A 23,072-nucleotide genomic window follows, 5' to 3' on the forward strand; every position below is an offset into this window, starting at 1 on the left:
AGTGGGACTACTATTAACAGTCCACACATAAGCATAGCAAGAGAGCACTTTGTGAACAATATTGCTGGTATAAACAGTTATGAGCTCTGTTCCAGAGAGCCTATGACAGGAATTCTCTACATACACTTCCTCACACAACCATTTAGCTTTGTAGTCACACTCAGATAAAGACATGACTGTTTGCACCAAAGAAGAGAAACTTTTAGAGTCAGACTTGATATTTCACTTCTCCTGGTCTTATTTTGACTGGCAGTACGAGCCTTCTGAGTGCTGAGTGGATGGATCATCACTGGGAGGCAGTGGTGGTGTGTACCGATGCTTGGTGACAAAGTAATCCAGGAGATGCTTCCTAGTTTTGGCAACTTCTTCTTCAAAAGAGTTTATTATGCATCTGCCAATTTTGCACTTAAAGCAAAGGAAAAGATTGAGACTTTCAATTGAGCAGTTTAACTGTGTAGTTCAACTAGATTCAGATCTTAGATCCTGAAAACCCCACTGATGGGCCACAAATTCTAGCTGACAAGTCTGCTTTTGTCAGTGGCCATCAGAATGTGCAGAGCAGTTTGGCAGACATGTCACATGCACCCCCCCCCCCCCCCCCTTCCCCTTCGGTTCAGAAACTCCTCCACCAGCCTTGCCAGTAGGGCACTATGTGAACCTATTTTAATCTGTTGCATTTGGACTTTAAATACTTAACCTTGACAGTCATCAGTATGTATTTAATCAAGAACATTATTAGCAAAGCAAAGACCTTATTTGTGCAAACCCACCAAGAAGTAAGATGCAGAACCTCTATTGTGGCTCATCGGGGAACTTGGGTCCCTTGATTTTTGGTACCCATAGAAGTAAAGCTCACATATCAGAGATCAACTAAGTTTGATCAACTGAGCAGCTCAGTTTTGTGGTTTTTCACATGTCAACACTGTGGCATGAAACCCCAGAAGGGGAAGGAGTAAAACTGGTTAAATTGTAAAACATTTGAAATAGGCTTCAAAGTTTCAAAGATTTAAATGTAAAACTGGACACATGAAACAATGATCTGGTCAAACTGCCTTTTCACATGTGTTGTTCATCCCTCCCGAAGACAAGACAGCTGCTCATTGTTGAGCTTCCTAGATTGATTATTGCACCCCATATATTTTATTTTCTGCTGTAATGAGTTGTTGGAAAAACATTTCTAAAGGAAACAATTTGCATTCGAAAGCCAGACAACAGACTACACGGAGAAGTGCTTAGGTGCAGATTTCTTAGCCAATAATGCATGTAAACCATTACTTCAGAGTATGCCATGGTCTAGCCTTACACAATCACTCCTGGCTGATGCTTGGAAATCTTAAAAGTTCTTGTTTACATTCTATGTTTGAATCTTACATTAAGATTATTTGGTTAACACTTACAATAAAGGTTCTCAGTCGTGTCATCTCCAGCATGTAGTACTCCTCCATTGTCAGGTCTTCAAAGTTCTTAGGGAGAGATAAAAAGTCACAGATGTGACGTTTGGTGTGTTCCTCCCTGCAAAATTAACCCAGAATAAGAACAGATATTAAACCCAGAAGTTACCTTTCAGAATATGAAATTAGACAGGTCCCTTCAGTACTTCTGCTGTCTATCAGCAGAAAAAGGACCATATAGAAAATATATGAAATAGATCTCAGATAAAAGCTCATTGAACTATTTCAAGGTTACTGGGAAAGATAAACTCTCAGTAGGCTTCAGTTTTGTGACTGCCATGGAGGAAATTGGTAATTTTATAATGGGTAAAGGAATGCTGGCAAAAGAAATACTTTGAGAACATTGTTGCATCTGTGCTTACCACGGGTCATCATTTTGTTCCCAGCCTTCCAGTTCTAACAAGCAAAAGAAACATTTTGCCACATCTGGTTCATTTGCATTTGAGCAGTGGATGAATCCTGCCTTTGCCATCTGCAAGGGACAGTTTAGAAGTTTAGACCCACACACTGCTGGTGTTTACATCAGCAAAATTAATTCTGAAGAGCTTGCAAATAACACCTTCCCCCACAGTGTTTATCAGCACAGATTAGGCTGAAAAAGAGACTTTCACTGTGAGGACTGTAAGCAGGTAAATAAGCAATTAGTAAAGGAACAAGGAATAGGCTACAAGTAGTGAAAAGATTTCTTCATAGCTGTGCTATCTGCCGGCTACTGGAATGGCTTTGTTGTACCAGGTGACATCCAGTAGATGCCACAAAACACAGGTACTTCCATAGCGGAGCAGGAGATCTGCCGTAGTCAGGGCTTTAAAGAATATTTTCAGAGAAAAACAAAACATGTCACGGACAGAGAACCTTTATATGTAAATTGTGTGAGTAAAATGCTGCAACTTGAACTTCCGTGTTTTCCTGTCACTTTAGGATCACATCTGGCCAGAACACTAAAAATGAAGTTCAGTTTGTTTCCAACACCTTCTCAGACAACTCTTACGTTATGACTCATCTGAGATCCAGCTTGAGTGTGCCTATCTAGAAGTCAGGTGAGTTAAATTCTGCAGCTGGAATAGCAGACCAACCATGAAAATCCAGCCATCCTACTACAGTATTTCTGAACAAGGAACGCAGGAAAGTTGCAGTGTTTAACTTTTCATCTTCTTCAGGTTCAGTGGGCTCCTCCAGAACATAAATATATTTAGCAACAACTTCACATTCAGGCACAGAACATAAAAAATATAGCTCAGGCAAAATAACCACATTCAGACTTACATTCTCTGGAGTACACTTGCAGTTCCCTTGGAAAGGCCAGTTTGTGAAGGTTTTTAGACGGTTCTCATACTCGTACATCTCCTTAAAATCAGTTAAGAGCTTGGAAGCCGAACTAAATTCCTCCAAGAGTGTCTCCATCTGTGAGGCCTGAAGTTGTCACAGCTCAAGAGCTTCTCTCCTGCTCTAAATTTAAGGCATTATACTAATTGGTGACACATTTCACCTGAAAAGCAGGGTAAGCTTTTTGAAGGAATTAAAACACAGGTGAGTTTATGAGCAGGACAATCAAGAGAAATGAAGTTACTGGAACTTTTTTCCTCTGTGTCACATTCTTTGTGCTCACTCACACGGTATATTTTTTAACTGAAAGCACCTGTGCTAGTTGCAGATTTACAACTGAAATGTCAACAACTGTAAGTTAAAAACTCTTAGTTATAATTAGAGTAACTTTGCATATAAAATTTTAAAATATATTACCCTGGTTTTGACCAAATAGGTTGAATTAACATTGTTCTTTGAATTCTTTAACATTTCTTGAATTTCATATTCAAAGATTAAATCCTAGGATTGCCTTTGCAAATACTGTTGCATTGCTTTAAAGAGGAGACAGTTATTTTATAATATTCTAAATATTCTGTTCTATTTTAAAATATTTTAGAGTATGTCCAGAGATAGAATGAATAACACTGAAAAGAATAATGTCTCTAAGGGTTTACAGAATGAAAGTATTAATCTGTCATTTTAGAAATTGTTTCTTATTTTGGTACAGGGCCCAGTTAACTCCATCAGGAATTTTAAACACCAATATGTTCAAGTCTGCTGTATGCAGCAGCTTTCTAAGCCAAGATCTCAACACCTTTGAAAGGTGTTGCATTATGAGACTTGAAAAATTTAAATCTTCTCTGTAATACAGATGGAGTAAGTGCAGAAAATAACACATCAGCCTGTCCAGATGTAGTGACAGAAATGAGATTAAGGAACATTTGCATAGGACTTTTAATTTAATCTTTTTTTCCCCAGATTTACATATGCTAAATCACTGATTCCTCGGGGACTGTACTTGTATCTAATTTCATAAGCAGGAATACTGTTCTTGAAATTTATATTCAGATGTTCAGAGTAATATGTGTCACCCCAAATAGGGCACTGTATTTCTACTTTATATTTTAGATAATACAAATGGTGCCAGAATTCATCATTCACAACACTGGTATTTATACTTTTTGCTGGTGGAGACTCCAGGACAGCCCTTCTGTAGTTTGTTGATGATCAGGTATTTTAATATCTTCAGACTTTTTTAACATAGCTGATGTTTTTGTGTGTGTGTGCACACGTGTATGTTTGCATGAAGTAAGGAACTTTATTTAAGTGAAGGTTGAAATGCCAAAGTAAGCTCAAAACCCAAGAACATGTTACAATTGATCTCCTGATTTTCTTTAACACAAGGCACTAATTAATGCAAGTTGATTGTTTTGAGGAATTAATAGTTTGTTGTTTAAAAGAACTTGTTGGTTAAATATTTTTGCCATATTTTATAATCTTATGATGTCATGATCTATTTAACTAATTTGTTTGTGTAATTTCAAAAGTAAAAATGGAACAAAAGTGCAATGGTTTAAATGTTTATTCTAATATACATTATGTGTAACATATTTATTAAAACCACCTTAGAATCCTGGGTGATATTTACACATCAGAATCGAAGAGTTGAATGATGGATTTTTTTAAACTCGACTGTTGTTATTATGGCATTTAAAACAAACAAACAAAAATTCCTAACAGCCAAAATCATTTGTTATGTAGAAGAGTACTGTTAAAATACTAGAAAGTTGCTGTTTTGGGGTAAGATGTATTTCTTGCATTTCCTGACTATTATTCTGCCAGAATTCTGTGCTGTTGAGAATGACAGACACACTTCCAGCCTCCAAACTGCACACCTCGTCCACTTCCTTCAAGAGCAGGAGCAAAATACTTTGTTTCAGTATTTTGAAACTGCCAGGATTTTATAGTTCCAGATTAAATGGAAGTGTAATTGGACCTTTTCAATAGACAACAGAGAAGAGGTTTTAGTCAAGTGAAATGACATGAAAGAAAATATTTAAACTGTATTTTAAACTATGCCATATATTAAATATCTGATATCCAGTACCTGATCTTGACTTTTTCAGCAGCTGCAGAAAAGATGTTGCAACTCTTACTCAGTTAAAGCAGACCCTGGTGGCTCTGTTTGTATGATCCAGGGAGGGGGGGGAATCTCACAAATTAAAGAGTTGTCCTCCACTGCAAAGAATCTAGTTTTGATTACTGGCAACAGAGTAAATTTAATTTGTATTTTATTGGCCATCTCCTACTTCTTCAATTGAGGATTTTGATATGGCATTAATAATACAGATCTCCCGTTAAAAAAAAAAAGTAAGACTGGGAAAATATTGGCCACTCTTTTTATAATTAGATGTCTGTGTGCAAGCGTATTTTACATGATTTTACAGTATTTTTCTATAATTAATGTAGATCACCTAACTGAGGTTGTGTATTTTGCTAAATTGTCTCAATTGAAAACCAATGATGTTTTTGTGTAAAGGCCAGAGTCTATCTTGATAAGGAGAAAAAACCCCAAAAATATAGTCTGAGCAATGTTTCATAGTACAATGATGTAAACCAAAATTGCACAGGTGCATGGTCTTCTATGCATAGTTGTATGTCATGTATATTAATTACATGTATGTGAATATATCGCTTTAAAAATCAAAATTCTTTGAGAGTTTAGGGGAATATTTAGAACAGGTGCTCATGACAATTTAATGACCCTGCTGAAGGCCTTTGTGTGCCAAGAAGTTACTCCTGACTCACAAACAGATGCTGGGGTTGAGGGACTCAGAGACAGCACTGCTGTGCAGGACAAGAGAGGAAAAACCAAAGGGTTGAACCAGCCATGAATTATTAAGGGTATTGCGCTTGGTTTTAAGGCTGAGCTCAAGACAGTTTATTGCTGTGTGGCTGCTGCTTCTCCTAAGCGCTGGTGCAAGAAAGGCAGAATTTTGGGCCACTGGGTTGGACCCTCCAATCCAGCTGTGACGTGACTGACCCAGGCAGCAGCTGCACAGCTCCCCTGGGCAGTGCAAGGCACAGCTCACAGTGGGCAGCAGGCCTGGTTGTGTTTTCTAGCACTGTTTGTGGATCTGCAGGCTGGTGCTGCCACAGCCAGGGCTCAGTGGGGGCAGAGAACTGGAAGGCAAGGTCCACTTGCACTTGTGCTAACCACATGCATTTTGTGGTTAGAGTACCATGGTCAGCACATAACTAATGTGGGGAACTTTCAAACTACAGTTCAGAAGTTCTGCCATGCAAAATAGAGCAGTATTTGCCCCCTGTAGTTGCTTTATTCATTGGAACTTGTATCTAGGCAAGGACTGCAGATTCCACTCTTGGTGATGTTATTGTGAGGTGTAAAATATACTGAGACACTTTGTGTCTTCTCTGTGATTTATTCAATAGCAGACCCTACACTGTTGCAGATTAAAGACAACCCTGGTCATTTTGTGTAACTTTGGCAGATGGCCTTTCCTTCCCTGTTTGCAGAGAGAGGTGTGTTTCACAGAAGCCTCTCTGGAATTTGCTGGCAATACACGGCACTTCTTCCAGCTTCATAAGCAGCCCATCACAGCCAAAATCTGTCAAAAGTTAGGATTTGAGCAGGAAGGGGGCAGAGTGTTATTTTCAAACCACTGTTAGCTTGGAGTGATTTTTGTTATCAATGTGGCTAACAGGCAAATTCAAGCAATAATGTGGTTAACAGGCAAGTGATTCAAGCAACTTCATGGAGATGTGTGTTCCTTTCCTGATGGAGAGTGTGGGGAGGGCGAGGTGGGGTGGGTTTTCAGTGGGATGTCCTATGACAAGAGCTTATGAACAAATACACTGCCTACCAGGGAGGGAAGCTTTTTACCCTTAAGATATTAATTTGTATGTAGTAAACATTTCTTGCTACTTTGACTGGTTTGTTTCATCTCAATTCTCAGTGTGTCACTCACTCTTGCCTTGACTTCCTGTAAATCAGTTATCACTCATAATTTGTTCTTTTTATGCACGGAAGAGGAGTCCAGTTTCTCCCAACCTCTAGGTTTTAAGCATGTTTGATTTTATTTTCTAAACAGCCACTCCCCCCAAAAACCCCCTGTGAGCATAGCCATGGCCCTGTGACAACATACATTTATTTTAGAAATATGCCAAACAGGTAGAGATAATTTTGGAAGATTTTTCCATAAACTTGCACTCAGGGGAGTTCTAGCTGCATTACTATGGAAATTTTTGGTGCTATTATTCTTCAAAAGCAGCAATGCTGGATGACTCGAGGGATGATTATTTGAAGATCTGGAGATCAAACAGTTCATGCATGAACTAGCAGAAGTAATTAACAGCTTTTAAACTTTCCAGTGAGAATTCTGGATGAATTCCAAGTAAATTACAGTGGTACAGATAGGGCTGCCCAGAGAATTGCTAGGCTGCTGTTCAGATCACTGTCTGGCTTTTTTTCCGGAGGTGCCAGTTGATGCTCTTCACTGTGTGACTGCAGAATGCAATTAGGGTGGCAGCATCACTGATGACTGGGATCAGTTCTCTAAGTGTTCTAAACATGGACTTTTTCTCAGAAACCATGACAAACTAATTATGAATTTGATCCAAGGGGCATTTATTTTGTTTCTCCACAAGGAGATATAAGTATCCCAGAATGAGAGAATTACCAACAGCTTTTTTTTTTTATCTGTCTTTACTGACTCTGACGTGTGTCTCAGTGCTCACTGCTGTCTCTGCACGCTATCGTGGCTTAATCTCACATTCTATCAGAGCTTGTTTAAGTGACTTCTAAGAAAGGGAAATCATGTAAACATCACCCCCTACCCCCCCATTTACCACCAACTAAATTGGTTTTGCTGTGAGTCAGCACACTTAGGAAACAATAAATGAGAAATGCAGTCTGCTGAAGATAAAAGCATTAGAAAACAGGCATAAGAGAATTAGTCATCATATCTGCTTCAGGTAGAAAGGCCACAGTAATCAGCTTAATTTATCACATAGGAAAGGCATGTTAGTCATCAGCAAAACACCTTCAGACACTTAGGAAGCAGTGGGCCCAGAGAGGGGCTGCAGCCCTTACACTTGGGATCTCATTTTAAGAGAGTTTTCAACAATTGTCAGAAATTTTTCAGAAATTATTTAAGCAAAGCCAATCTTGATTTCAGAGCAAGAGGACGGACCAAAGGATTTGTGAGGCACAGTCAGCCCCTGTATTACCTTTTATATCTTAGTTTACACACTAGGAAAGCTTGTAGTGGTTTTGAGATACAGCTTGTGGCCTCTTGTGGGCTGACTGGCTGTTTCTGCATCTTCTTGTAAGTCTGGACTACTTTCCCCCCCATCTCCTTTTTCAGTACCAAAATGATTTTGAATATACAAAGATGCTTCCACTGAATCCTTTCCCAGAGATATTTGGAATGAACACAAATGCTGGTGTTACCAAGGGTCAGAAATGCAACTACTATTTGATAATGTTCTTCTCATGTAGGTATGTAAGGAGTAAAAGCCACACACCATCTTACCTAACTTTCTACTCTACCTCCACATTATTCAGATTTTCCCACCCAGTTTTTACTGGGTGTGTTATATTTACTATTTTATATTTACCATTTTTTACTGGGTGTAGTGCATTTACTGTTATGTCCTATCTCCAGTCTGGTGAAATTACTGTTCCACTTGAGATGTCTTTTAAGGACTTTTTGGTTTGGTACTTTTCCATACAGTCTTTCTAAGGAAACAGCTTTTGTGAATGCACAGTCAGTTGTGTATCTTCTACTCCTCCGAGCCTGTAACAATTGACAACTCCTTAGGCAGTTTTAGTCCAGTTTGTAAGTCAGCTACAATCTATGGATACCACAGTTCAGGAGAAAGGAAAAAAAGTAAGGATGCATCTGTAGGTAACTGGGTTTTGTTAATTCTAAGCTAGAAATTTCTTGCAATAGCACAGGGAATTCTGCTGCTTTAGGATATGGCACTTGCAGCAGTGCCACAGAATTTTAAACAAGACTAGTAAAGAGCATTTAAAGTCAGTACAACTCAGAAGTGGTCTGGGAAGACCACATTTCTTAGAAAGGATGGCAAGTGAGTATCTTCCAGTATGGGCAGCTTTCTCCAAAAGAGGCTAAGAACGTTTTCCCTGAGCAATCTGATGACTACAGATCAGACAGGAGATTGCAGTAACTTCCTATGAAATCCACTGATGCACTATTTTGTTCTCAGTATTGCTTCTACCTGACTGACCCAGAAGTTTGTAATGTGAGGGACAGAGCTCTTACACCAATTTTTAATCATTTTAGCAAGCCTGTTAGGCATTTTGACATCCTGCTTTCCAAAATTTCTCTTAGGGGCCACCAGTGATGTCTGCTGAACTGGAAGACGTGAAGAGCATTCTGGAAGGCAAAATTCCAGGACTATGGAAAAGAAAGTCTTTCCCAAGTTGCAAGCCTCTGGGCAGCTGCAGGACTGACTTCCTGTTAAGTGTTTCAGGGCAAATGTTGGGGATTTTTTTGTGTGGGGGGTGGTTTCTTGTGGGTTTTTTTTAATTGTTTTGTTTTGGCTTGCTTCGGTTGGTTGGTTTGGCTTCTGTCTTGTTTTGGGGTTTTTTTAAGATGTTTTTGTTTGGTTGGTTTTTTTTTAAAGGCAGAAGCTAGTGACATTTTTTAAAAAAGCCATTCCAAGTTCCACTGCTTTCAGAAAAGAGAAAGACAATCCTGGATTCAAAAAGGGAGAAATTATGTCTGCTGTTATTCTAGAAAATATTTGCTTTCCTAAATACTAAAATACTTAAATGCAGAGTTTTTCTTTTCCTCTCTTTTCTCTTCCTGCAGCTGTGGTGAAAACAGAACTCCACCAGCCTTCTGCGTTTCAGCACCGTGTTTCACTCAAGCATTTCTGACAGATGAACAGCAGAACTATGCCAGAAAATACACCATTCCAATAGAACTACTAGAATTTGATTATGAAGTGCTGCAAGATAAGGAATATGAAATTGCTCGTGAAGATGGTTAAATGAAGGCATGACACAATTATTTGCCTTTGCTAATGTATTCTGAAGATAGCATTACTTTGCTGATTCAGAGTCGTGCCATTAAGGTAATGGGTTCAGGTGGAAAACATGTACAACTGCACTGCTCTCCATAAGATCCACAAGTTTAAGTCCTTAAGAACCACTGAGATTAGTTTGCCTCCTGGATTAGCATCCATATATGGGTATTTTATACCCACGTTAGTTTATAGGTGTAAGATAACTCCAACAGAGGACACTCCTTACCCCAAACTTCCCACAGCAGATCAAACTTTCAAGCTAGCTTGTCTTTTTCTCCCCCCTTATTTCATCCATTAGCATAAATGCTTAAAGAGGTGTATTTCCCTAAGGCAAGGACACCAAACATCAAGCAGAGAAGCTGGGTATGCTACTTTACATATGGCTGAGAAAGTCTTATGGAAATGATCAGTGTGCAATAGGGGACTGCTGTTTTTTATGAAATCACTTTGTTATAGATTACTTATCTTAGCTTCCAGTTGCAGGTATGTTTGTTAGCTTGCCCTTCCTCAGAAAAAAAGGACAGATTAAATGGAACTGTTCTTAATACTGTTTTTAATACTTCACTGAGTTATCAGTTTGAAGAAAACCAGTTAAGTTGCTGTAACTTGCTTTTTTGATTCTGGAGAGCTGATGGAATGACAGCTATGTCAAAATCAATGTAATATGTTTTTTAAATATTTAGAGACCTTTTTTAAAAAAAATTCCTGTATTCCTTTAATGAACTAGTTTAGAAAGGTATAATCAATTTGAAACTTAAGCAGTGAAACAGTGTGAAGACTAACTAGTGAAAGACTGTTTATATGGTCAAACTTCCAAGTTCAGAAAGATTAAGACTGACGGTAGCACACACACAAAATTTATAATGACAAACATAAAGAGCATCCTGTTCCAGGGAACAGTTTTTAGGCTCTGTCACTCAACAGAATAGCCTGGATACATGATGGTATCTCTAGACACTGTAACTGTACAAAAGTTCATAGAATTTTAATCATAATAAATTATAATAAAGTGTAAGATCAAATAAGTTTATGTGATCATCACTTAGAACACACAAAACAGAGAAAAAGTCACACAAACCCAACTAACCGGCAGCAAAGTAACGGCATTGCAGTAACTGCTGCGCTCAGCTAGAAAACGTTTCCAGGTTTTGTGTAATGATACCTTTTCCAATCGATTCAGGGGTCTAAGTTCAGGGATTGTTCTTGGATGCAGCACACTGGAACAGGTAAACTGAGAAGCTCGGAAAATGTCATCCCACAATCCTCTACAACACAGTACCTGTGGTCAGTAGCTTTTATTTGGTAACACTTTATAGTATACATATCAATAAACACTGTAGAATTAATATTCTCAGGTTCTGCTCTTGAAAGGGCTGCCATGGTGATTCTGAAGAAAATATTTTAATCAAAATGTTTTGCGTTGAAATAGCAATTAGTGTCTGAGAGGGGCTGAGAATCTTCTGCTAATAATGACAGTGATGGGAAGTTTAGTGTTGCGTATTTTGGGAGAGGAAGCAATCTGCTAAGACAGAGGAAACAAGAAAGAAATTTTCAGAACTATCTGTTAAAAATCAAATGAAAAATCCCTGCCAATAATGTAAAAATACTTTGGCCAATCCAGGACTGTCTGAATGAAAAGGATTACTTTATTCTTTACTGCAGATATGGCTGAAGCTGTGTAAGAGAAAAGACATTCCACAGTAACCAAGTGTACAAGACCAGGGAGAGAAGAGGGATCCTGTCAACTACAGGCCATTCCACCACATCTGTCGTCGTGGTGACTCCCTCAGACAAACCACAAGAACTCTGGATCACACAGAGTGTGCTGTTACTGTGCCAAGTTAACTCATAAACCTATTGCAATGTGGGGAGGTAGGTGCATTTTCTAGATCACTTATAAGGAATGCATGTCAGTCCTAAAGTGCCATGTAAAAAGAGAAATCAAAAAAATCAAAATGAGTTTTTTTAACAATATTGCATTTGTGCCTTTCATGAGATTTGGAACAGAGTACTAAAATACAGAAGTTCACGATAACACCTTATAAAAGCCAACAAAAATTTCTGCTCCTTGAATAAATTTTATTTTCTGAAGGCTCCTTACGTATAAGGAACATACATAAAATGAACACAACACTGTTGACAATGAACAAAACAGCATTTGATCATTTCCAGCTTTATAAAATCTTAAAAAATGATCTAGTTTTAACAAAAAGACCAATAGCTCAGCAAGTTATCTTATTGGACCATAATCACATCTTAAACCATAGACTCAGTTGTTAATGGGGAAAGAAAAAAAAATAATAAAAAAATCACACTGCATCTAGCAACTACAACATTTTCTAAGCATAATCACAGCAGATTGAGTGCAATGTGATTTACATCAAAATTCGTATGTGATGTCACACAGTGACAGCATTGTAATATACAAGTAACATTTATGCCCTCCAACAAATACAAGTTAAATGAGACTCTGGATTCAAGCAAAATGGAATGTTGAAGCCAAGAAGAAATGTAGTGGAATTCAGATTGTCTGTAACACAAGTGTACATTAGAATTTTTTGGAATTCAATACTGACAGAAACATATAGAAGAAGTCACAGCTCTTACACTGCTCTGTTACATTTGCAATAAATATTAGAAAATAAAAGTAAACAATCTATATTCCACGAAAAATACAGTACCTACCTTCAATGACCATGTTTTTTCCCTTGTCTGAAGATGGTCTTGGAAGGAAGTTAACTATTTTCCTACAGAGGCAGTGTATTAAGCTATAACCATAATCCAACTAATACAAAAGTAAATATACTACCTGAAACACAGAAATCTTCATTTGAAAAGAAGTAAGAGAAATAAACTTTAAAATATGATTTGACAAAACATCAGTTCAGCCGCATAATAACCCCCTTATACTTGACAGAATTAACAGAAAAGAAAAACTAAGTCAGTTTAATACACAAGAAACACAGATTGTTTAACTTAGATCCTCAGAAGGTATCTATCCAGTGAGTTAAGTCTCTTTGAAAATGGTACTCAGTGACAAAACATGAGCACTATGCTAAAGTGTTACCCAGGAGCTTTACACTGCAGAAATTCAGTACTCTGAAGCTACCAACAGTGTGTCTGCTAATTAGGGCCCAACAGTAAACGTTTAAAGAGGAAAAAATAAAATCTGAGTTCAGAACATCAGATGCCTGCCTGAACTCTGGGCTTTTGGCTTCTTCACTGAAGAAACTGCACCCTTCTTTGAAATGGACCCTTAATACTGTTTCCTGATACTGAATTAGGAAGAAATACTGGCAACTGATCGATAACTTTAAAATACATGAGCTGCTCTCAGTAAAAGCTAAACTGACCACTGAAGCTTCAAAAGTAAAGGGCCACAGGAAACACATTAACTTGAAATGGAATGCAGATACCAAGTGGCTCTCGTTGAAGGCGGTAGGATCAGTGCTCTCAGCAGCGACACTGGCACCAAGCAGAGCGAAACAAAACTTACGGCACAGAGTCCAAATACAGCTTTTACCTGGCGTACACAGAAAATAGACAAACTGTATGCTTTAAAAAAGGCTACTACCATGCTTAGGACTGGTACTACAGAATCAACTTGCACTCCTCACAAACTCACAATTGTTTTTAAGGAGATGGGTACAAGAAGAACTAACTCATGTCTGGCAATATACGCACATCAGCACAATCTGATCCAGGACAGCTGGTCCCAGCAAGTTAAGGCCCAAAGTTTCAGTCTATTCTTCCGAATGACATATACCATTGTTCTACCACATCTGCTTTTTAATAATCTAATTTAGATACCAAAATTGTAAAAAAATATCATAGAAATGAACTCCTTTATACTGGAAGTAGAAATCTTACATACTCTCTACTGCCAGAAATGGCTGGTGTTGCAGTATCTGATAACAAGGCATTGTAGAAACACATTTGATCTGCTATTACAGTATTGTAAATAACCTACCAGTACAACATACACAGAGCATAATTTAACCATTGTGCCCAGGTTCAGTAACTAGCATCTTGAACTTTGGATTGTTTTAACATGAAGAGAAGAAAACAGTTCAAAATAATTGTTTTTAAAAAATGGAGAAATTCCCACATGGACTCTCTGTTAAAAGAGCTTGCACAAATTCACAGCCACAATTCTTCAGTAGTTTATGCTGCAAGTGGCACATAATACATGTTTAGCATCTGTAAGAAAGAACCAGAAATAGCTCAATAACTCCAATGTCAGGGATTTCCCCAAGCTAACTACTAATTCTACTGCATTTTGCATCTTCTTACTAATATCAAGGAACAAACATCAAATAAATTTTAGTTGGGAAAAACATCGTCAAACTGATCCTCGACAGAAGCAACACTTTGCAGAGTACATGGCAACAGCCTGACTTCCTACACAGGAGGGGTGAATGGTGGCATGAGCTCTACACGTCCCTAAAGAATTGAACCAGTGTTTGGGTTTTGGGATTCTTTTAAAAAATTTAGCATAGTGGTTTCCACTCATGTCCTGCTGTAAGATTTAATATTTCAAGTCACCACTATGCAGAAAAAACAGCACAGAATTAATATACATATACATATACACACACATACATATATATGTATGCATATCTGTATATATCTATACCTATATAGATACATAGCTGTGCTACTCAAGGCTTATGTGGCACTAAAAGCTTGCTTGGGTTCCTTGCAGAGGTATGAGTTTTAGCTGCAATATCTTCTGGGTTCTGTCCAAGTGTACTAATGAAATGGTATTTTACCAAATGAGAAGATCATTCACTGTACTTTTTCTTTCTTAAGCAAGCAGTGCTCCCTTAATAGTACACTGAACTCGGCCTTCATTTCTCATATTTAGTGTTTCCTAAATGTTGATCACTCGAGTTTAGAAGCTGCATTGGGTGACCTCATCTGATTTGAATTAGAAAAAAGCAGAAGTTAATGTAGGCAGAAATGAATGTGCTGTCCTTGTGTAAGTAGTGCAAGCCACTGCGTTTCCTCTGAGCAATGTGCATACAGCAAACAGTGCAGACTCAAAGCCATACAGCAACGTTATTGGAACCACAGTGATTACCAGCATCGGGTCAAAACTGGATGTCAAGCACAATTTTGTCTTCATAGAGGGCAATCACCAGCATGATGGCAAATCCAAGAAGCAGGCCTAGATTCTGAAGAACAAACTGCCCCACAGGACAATAGCCATGCTCTTCATTATCTCCATCTCCATGAAGCATTTCTGGAAGCTAAAAGGAAAAAAGCGATTTAGAAAGTTACTTCACCTCTATTCCATTTATACATGGACAAGTTTATGAGATGATATTGTCAAGAATAAACACTCCGGGGTTCAGTTACGAAACCAATACAACAATACATAGCCTAAACTCTACCTAACCACTACATTCAAGAAAACATGATCATATCTTTTATTTACAAAACAAACTAAAAAAGCCTTTTCTTGTCCTTTTTTTCTTAACCTTTTACTGGTTCACACATCTAATTGAATGTTAAGTTCCTCAAGATAAGGACCAGCCCAGCAGTTCTGCTCTCTTGAGTACTTCTACTCAATTAAAATTAAGTCATGCTCAAATAAACATAATAAAAAGCCCTGCCTATTTCTACAGTAATTACATTGCTATAAATATACCCTTTATAATGACTTTGCTGATTAACTTAGCCATTCATTTGTCATGTTAGATGCTTACACATATTCACATACACATCCCTTTTAAAGATGGGAATAATAGCTACAAGCAATTAAAGAGAAATTCTATGTGAAGCTATAAAAAATTATGAAAGTTCTGGCTAGTCTCCTATTATTCCTCACCTATCAAGAAAAGTCAAAGAGTACTGACCAAAGTAACAAATAAGAGTGGATTTGGAAGATGTGAAAATAAATCTTATTAAGTGTTTTAGAAAGTGACCCATACAGAAGAGAAATAACATGTTTACAAAGAAATTAACTCAAGAAAGCAGGAGGTAAACAAAGGAATTCCTTCAAGACACACTTATGGAAAAAGATAATTCAGAAGAACATGGAAGCTTCAGGTAGTAAAGAGCAGAAGTCTATTTACTGCTCTTCATTAGATAGGCTAGAGTAGTTTTAGTTATTCTGACTACCTGAATTCTGCACAACAGACAATGATATCAAAGCTGCTAAAACCCCATATATGTTACACCCATCTGGTCTTGTATTTCTGTATTTCTAAAAGTTACATAAACCTGACAATTAATTTGATCCACTGAGTGTTTAAATATATATGAATCCCCCCAAACTGGTGTGAATAATGATATATTACATATACATATCAATTGACAATTCCGTGACAATTACATATACAATAGACCTGGCACCTTAACAGCAGGCACTATACCAAACTACAAAGTACTGTTAAGTCTTTAAAATAAATGAAGTAATCACAGACTTTACACTACTAAAGATTGCTATATAGTTGTCATGCTGGCAGGCAAGATTTGTTGCAGAATTATTTTTAATAAATCAGAGTTATTTTCACCAAGTAACACAAAACTCAGTCAGAGAATTGTGCTGGAATTGCTGCTGCCAATTCGAACCTTCATGTTTTTTTAATGGAAGACCTGTACATAATTCAAGTTTTTGTAGAAGTTGTAACTTCTACAGACAGAATATTGCTGTTCTGAAACTAAAGATGCTCCTAAACATAATGAAATGGTATCTGTTTCAAAACCTAGGAAGAGCACAGTGCTCTGTCTCCACTTCCAGTCATGGACATGAAAAAGGAGAATAGGATGAGTAGAAGTGGAAGTCTTAGCTTTGGAGTGTGGCAATGCTCATGTACTCCCTAAACTGTGGAAATGAACAGCAAGCAAAAGACCCCTCCTCTTTAAGGTAAAAAAAAACAACACATCATTGTTATGGGTTTAACCAAGTAAGCCAAGAAGCCATGAGTCAAACCATTACAATTATTTAACAGTAAACAATACTATGGGCACACGTCTCACTGTTGCTGTCTTCAAAATACTTATTACTTTTTACTGCAGAAAGGGTCCTGGAAAGACTGCAGGGGAATAAGGCTGTGCACTGCAAGAACTTGTTAATGGCAATAAAACCCTCCTTCCATCTTTGAGGTGTAGCCCACACATACATTAGCACTGTAGGAACCTCTTGCATATTCACATTTACCTGGAGAAGAGGCATTGCCCAACTGCTGCACACAGTGCTGCTCCAGCTCTGCTCTCCCTGCAATGCTGCAGTAGCTATGAGAGGTATGAACAGAACTTCTGAGAGCAGCTTGGCAGGCATCAAGAAGAAATTGTTCAGAAAAGTCACAGATGTTTTTATTTGAAATTTGGTGGAACATGCTCTGGATGAAAAAAGGCTTCATCTTAGTGTTACTATAATGAGCTTTAACACAGCTGGATATTTACTTTGACAGCACTGGAGGAATCAAAATCTATTCTTATTGTGTGTAGGTTTTTGAGAAGAAGGCAGATTATGGAAACATCAAGACAAGAATCTGGTCCAGTTTCAAGTGTGTCTTGCAGAAACCTTCCTGCTCTTGTTTAGTCAGACCATTGGGCTTTGACTATTTGCTTGCTACTATGATGAGAGAGGAAAGAATAAGGAATAAAGAAATGAAAATATTGCCTTCCTCAGTCAAAGAAGGCACAGGAAATAAGTATCAGCCGCAGGACTTAGAAGCAAGTGATACTCCTGTAATTATAGGCTACTGTAGTTGCAAGAAGAATCCCTCTATGCAGATGTTAACAATTTAGCAAGCACTGAAAAGAACTTAACTACCTATTAATGGATTTGAGTAACTGAGTTGTTCTAGTAACTAGAGTATATTTACAAATTAAAGTCTCCATAACGAAGTGAAGAGCATTACAAAATACCCCAACAGTGAAAAATGATTTCATAATCATTGGGCTTGGGAAAGACAAGAAGTGAGGAAACTGGCTTATTTAAATGAAGCTCTGAAACTGCTTAGGAGAGGAATCAGGACTGAATATGGACTGATAACATGCACAACAGTATTACTGCCTGAAGGATATGGATCTGTGGTACACACACACTAAAGATAATGTACCTACATGTTCTTGAAGCAGCAGCATTTGCCCACCAGATAATTTTTTCAAAAGCTAATCACCACAAAACTATGTATTACCAGCTGCTCACGCTGAAGGTTCAGACTAAACTTTCCAGAATATATGCAGGTTAAATTTTAATGAAGAACAACCCTGAATACTAGACTGGACTCCAGCATCCATTGGCCCAGCCACAGAAGTCCAAAGCTTTATGCACAGAAAGCAAAAATGCCACAGCCCCATCCCAGCCTTACCATGTCCACCAAGGCCACGTAGAGGAACATGCCAGCGGTGACGGCAAAGATCCAGAGGGTGATGTTGTTGGCGTACTGCCCCACGGCCGTGCCGATCAGCATCCCGATGTACGCCATCATGGCCGACAGCAGGTTGTACACAATGGCCTGCTTCACTGTCATACCTGCTTTGAGGAGCACAGCGAAGTCACCTGCAACGGAGACAGAACACGGGGGTTGGCATCAGTGCTTCCCAGGAGAGTGAGCAGAGGAGTGAGCTGACATTTATCTCACCAGTCCAAGGAACTGCCAAAGTAAAAATGATGCTACAGAGGGTCAAAGGCAACAGAACATGAAAACTTTCGTAAGAATTGTATTTAAGTGCAGCAATCCCCTCATTAAAATACGATTTAAAGGTGCCTATTCATCATGCTGATTGTCAGAAGGGTAACAGGGATTAATCATGAAGGGTGAATGGATGAGTCTAGACCTGGAATCACCACCTTCGTCCTTTGGACATTCTCTAACAGCTTAATATCTTTCTTACATTGAGGTGCCCCAGACTGCCCCATATTCCAGGTGAGGCTGCACCAGAGCAGAGCAGGACAATCCCCTCCTTTGCCTGGCTGGAGATGCTTTGCCTGATGCCCCCCAGGACATGGTGGTCCCTCCTGGCTGCCAGGGCACTGCTAACTCAGATTCAACTTGCCCTTGACCAGGACCCCCAGCTTCCTTTCTGTGGAACTGCTTTCCAGCATCTCATTCCCCAGCCTATATGTACACCCAGGGTTGTGCCATCCCAGGTGCAGAATCCAGCACTTTCCCTTGTTGAGCTTCCTATGGTTGGTGCTCTAATTTGTGAGGTCTCTCTGCAGGGCCTCTTTGCCTTCCAGTGAGTCAACAGCTCCTCCCAGTTTTGTATCATCTGCAGACTTGCTTAGTATTCCTTCCAGTCTTGTGTCCAAGTCATTTACTTCACATAAGTTCTCCACAGCACATAAAAGAGAGCCTTAATTTTGATCAATATCTATGAAAACTTCTCTTAGCTATATACACCTCATCCTGCAAATCCAGGAAGAGGAAAACAAGGCATTAGTCCCCACAAAAGGTCACAATGAATTTGAACACTAGAAAAAGGAAGTTACATTCAGAAAGAATGACTTCACATCCATGCTGAATCACTCTTCTGGTTTAGGATGTGCCAGGTTCATTTATTTTAAAATGTGTTCAAAAAGCTTCACAGAACTGCTGTAACTATAAGATACCTGCCAATATAACCCTGTATTATTATGTACTCTGAAGCAAGATTGTTCCTTTCCACTCTGAAGTTCTGGTCACCCCTGCAGCATATGCATTGCCTTATGCTTATAACAGTGATCACCACAACAGCTTTTAAATAAGTATTTTGTACAGATGAGACTCAACATAGAGTTTCTAGACTTTGTTACCTAATTCATGGGGAAGTTCATGACAAAATACTGCTATAGATGTACTAATTCCTCCTGTCAGTCCAGCACTAAAAGCTGCTCCTAGAAAAAAAAAGAAAAATAAATTAAAATCATATTTCACTGTTTTCAAGTCAGAAAATCATGAGATTTTCCAGAGATGACACCCTTCTGTTGAATATGCACTCTAATATTTTTCAGCATGTCTGTGTCCTGTCTGTATATAAATGGGAAACACTGGAAGCATCTTGGATGTGCATAACCACTGCATGCTTTGTTACTCAGTGTATCTGAAAGGCAAGTCCAGGGAGATGAGAACACAACTGACCTAAACAGGGACATAAAGGAAACAAGCTAATAAATAGCACCACTTGTACATATTTAGGAACTCTTAAGTACATGAGGACAGTTAGGAATGCACATGAGCAAGAGTCTGTCTCTCTCCTTTTCAGCTTGGAAATCCAAACTAATATTTTACCAATAACCTCTGTAGTTCCTTTCTGCTTATATGTAGACCACATATCGGCAATTAATAAGGATAAAAACATAGCCATAAATGTCTTTCAGTAACTTTTGCATAAGCTAAATTCATTCAATTAACTTTAAGATCATACCTTAAATAATTCTGAGATGAGAAAACTGGTATTAAATTTCTGTACTGTAGCAGAGAAAGCACAAAAAGAGCCTGCAGTGAGCAGTCAAAACAGGCAACATAAAGTAGAAAGACACAATCTGAAGACAGAGGAGAAATTCAACTTTTTCCTCTGAATTATGCATAACTTCATATACTAAAAATATGAACATGCTTTTCTAAAATCTACATTTTACCAAAGAATCAGCTGTTAGGGCTTGGCACAGGAATATTTAGAAATGGAGTTTCAATACAGTGAAGTTCTCAACAGAAGTTATAGTAACACTTTTTGGCCTTAGAAGCCATTGTCTAAATTTCTTACCTGTTTAATGTGAGAATGAAGCAAAAAGTTAATTTTTAAGGAGTTTAGAAATTGTTTGGAGAAAGTGGAAGAATGGTAGTTAAGTTCCACTGTTAACTACAGACCCTACTAAGTAGCTTATCCCCCCATCCTTCCAAATATGTGTTCCCCCTTCTGGTGGTTCAGAACCCTGTGTACTCTTAGCAGCTACCTTAGTGAAAAATTAAAAGTATGCACTTCAGTACTCTTGTCATTTTGACTTGTATGACATATATTCAATTTAATGCATTTTACAGTTTAAATCACATTTAAAGCATTATGTGAATCAAAGTCGATGTAATAAATCTAATAAAATCTGTTTGCCATTTCAATTTGTTCCACACTTGGCTAGAAGTAAATCCATAGTGATCATAAGCTAAAATCATACTTTGCTTAAACAAAAATTAAATTATCCTAAGTAATACTTTCAAAAAATTATTTCAGTAACCTGACTCATAGTGTATTTTTATTTACAAGTACTGTATAAGTCTATGTGTTACCAATAATAGAGATATTTTAAATAAAATTAATTGTAAATAAGACTGAATTTACTTATAAGGTAAAGGCAAATACTAAGATCCAAACCTGCAAGCCCATGCACAAGGATGTTTGTCTACATCTATCTTTACTTGGCAGAGATTGCTGCTGTCATTGCTACCAAAACAGTCATTTTGGTGAAAATAGCATAAATTAACAAAGGAACAACTATTACAATCGACAGCCTTTTAATTTCTGCCCTGAAGATGATTAAACGATGCCAGTAACCACAGGTGCCAACTGGAAGCCTTACCTATGATCACTGATAAGTAAAATATTACCAGAGTTACTAAAGGTAAGGAGAACTGTTGAGAAATACTCAGTGCTTTTGCTTACCGATTGCTAAGCCATCACTAAAGTTGTGAATGCCATCTCCCATAATTACCATCCAAGCAATATTAGCTATCCCAGTATCTTTCAGGTCTTTTCCAGAATGACAGTGGCCATGGGAATGATGGGAATGTTTGTGATGCCAGTGGTGACCGTGTTTTCTAGCTATCATTTTATCTTCGCCATGGCTGTCATACTCTGAATCATGAAGATCATGCTCTTGAGCAGCATGGGAGACGTCATTGTGCGAATGGCGCATGTTGTTGTCCTCTTCTACAGACAAGAAGTTTTTGGGAGGCGATTCCAGCTGGCCATCCAGATCAGTCAGTTCAGTTTCATTCAGTCGATCCTCAGATAAAACCGAGTCGTCTGCTCCTGCATTGAAGCCAGTTGGGAGAGAGGTTGCATTAATTCGGATTTAACACCTCAGCAGCAGCTGCTGCACCACTGAACTAAGAATTAACTGCTTCCTGAAAGTAAAAGGAGTATTTTAACACATCCCCATCCAGTAACTTCGTTAATATTCAGGCAAAAAAAATATAACTCACATTAAAGCATTTTTTCACTATTTTGCATGTACAGCATATGAAAGTCTCCACTACAAAGCCACAGCACTGTATCCATTGCAGTCAAAGCCTGTTTTAGCCCAGCCCAGGCTTGTATCAGTAATTTTGCTAGTACCAAAGTTTATGGTTCAACACTGGCAAAGGCGAGTTTCCAGAATGATAATAATGTTTTATATGCTGGAGATGGAATCCGAATGGATCAGGAAACTGTAACTGGCTATTGCCTACACGTGCCCCTACAGGTCACAGCTCAGCCTTCACTGCAGCATCCCATGAACTGCCACTGCTACAGAAACTAGTTACAGACCCGCTGTATTGCATGAATCCTTGTGTCAGACACTTGTGTCCCCACACCCTGGGCTCCTTCAGGGTAGCTCATTACCCTGCTAACAATCAAAGCCATTTTTACAAAGTAATACAAAGTGAAAAAATGCAGAAGGCTTACATAATGAATTTTAAGTCTACTAATATTTCCAAAGTATTAATAAATAAACAAAACTGGCAATTTATACTCCAGGAAACAAAACCAGTTGTAGAAATAAAAAAAGGCAATTCTGGACAATGTGTTTATTAGCTCACAATAATTAAAAAAAATATTTCAGAGTCAAAACCAAGCAAATCATTAAGTGGAATTAAAAAACCTAGCACAGAGTGTCTAAGCAGCAAAGAGTTCTAGATAAACAGGTTTTTAAACATCATGTGGAGGTGGCTTAAAAAGAAACGGAATGGCCATTCAAGTCAGTGGTAGAGGCACTGTAGTTCAAAATTCAAACTCAGCATAAGCCTCCAGTGCTTGCAGTACAAATGATTTACTGAGCAGCAGAACACATTTTCAGAGCAAGTGTGTTACAAAACCAGTACATGCTCCATGTTATCAGAAGCAAATTCCTCTGATTGTCTGATAATAGGAAATGAGGACGTATCAAATGTATGTACCACGATCCACACAGCTGAAAGTCTTGTGTTGTATGTCAGTGTCCCATATCCCATTTTAAACTGATTGGAGAAGGCTGCAGCCCTAACTCTCCCTTCTACAAACCAATCAAATTAACAAATCTGAATTTGTATAAATACAGCCTAC

The 23,072-nt window shown here is 38.2% G+C and overlaps 2 protein-coding genes across 10 annotated transcripts in view; both read right to left on the reverse strand.

The window, feature by feature from the left end:
- Window positions 1–222: 222 nt before the first annotated feature.
- LOC139675367 (baculoviral IAP repeat-containing protein 5.1-like) lies at window positions 223–2,882 on the reverse strand. The gene is given in 4 exon segments (XM_071562982.1): window positions 223–405; window positions 1,398–1,512; window positions 1,814–1,923; window positions 2,718–2,882. Coding segments are annotated over 4 exon segments (546 nt in total). The 5' UTR covers window positions 2,856–2,882.
- A 9,012-nt stretch (window positions 2,883–11,894) lies between these two features.
- SLC39A10 (solute carrier family 39 member 10) overlaps window positions 11,895–23,072 on the reverse strand; it is a 59,134-nt gene continuing 47,956 nt past the window's right edge. For 8 of the 9 annotated variants that reach the window (XM_071561709.1, XM_071561711.1, XM_071561712.1 and 5 more), the window contains exons 7-10: window positions 21,432–21,800; window positions 19,591–19,671; window positions 18,164–18,354; window positions 11,895–15,088 (exon numbers count right to left, since the gene is read on the reverse strand). In XM_071561709.1, the coding sequence (XP_071417810.1) occupies window positions 14,930–15,088; window positions 18,164–18,354; window positions 19,591–19,671; window positions 21,432–21,800 (800 nt within the window). In that variant the 3' untranslated portion in view covers window positions 11,895–14,929. The remainder of the gene's footprint in view (window positions 15,089–18,163; window positions 18,355–19,590; window positions 19,672–21,431; window positions 21,801–23,072) is intronic. The other variant, XM_071561707.1, reaches the window with a different exon arrangement.

Source organism: Pithys albifrons, chromosome 8 (genome assembly GCF_047495875.1).
Source record: "Pithys albifrons albifrons isolate INPA30051 chromosome 8, PitAlb_v1, whole genome shotgun sequence".
In the NCBI taxonomy this organism is placed as follows: domain Eukaryota; kingdom Metazoa; phylum Chordata; class Aves; order Passeriformes; family Thamnophilidae; genus Pithys; species Pithys albifrons.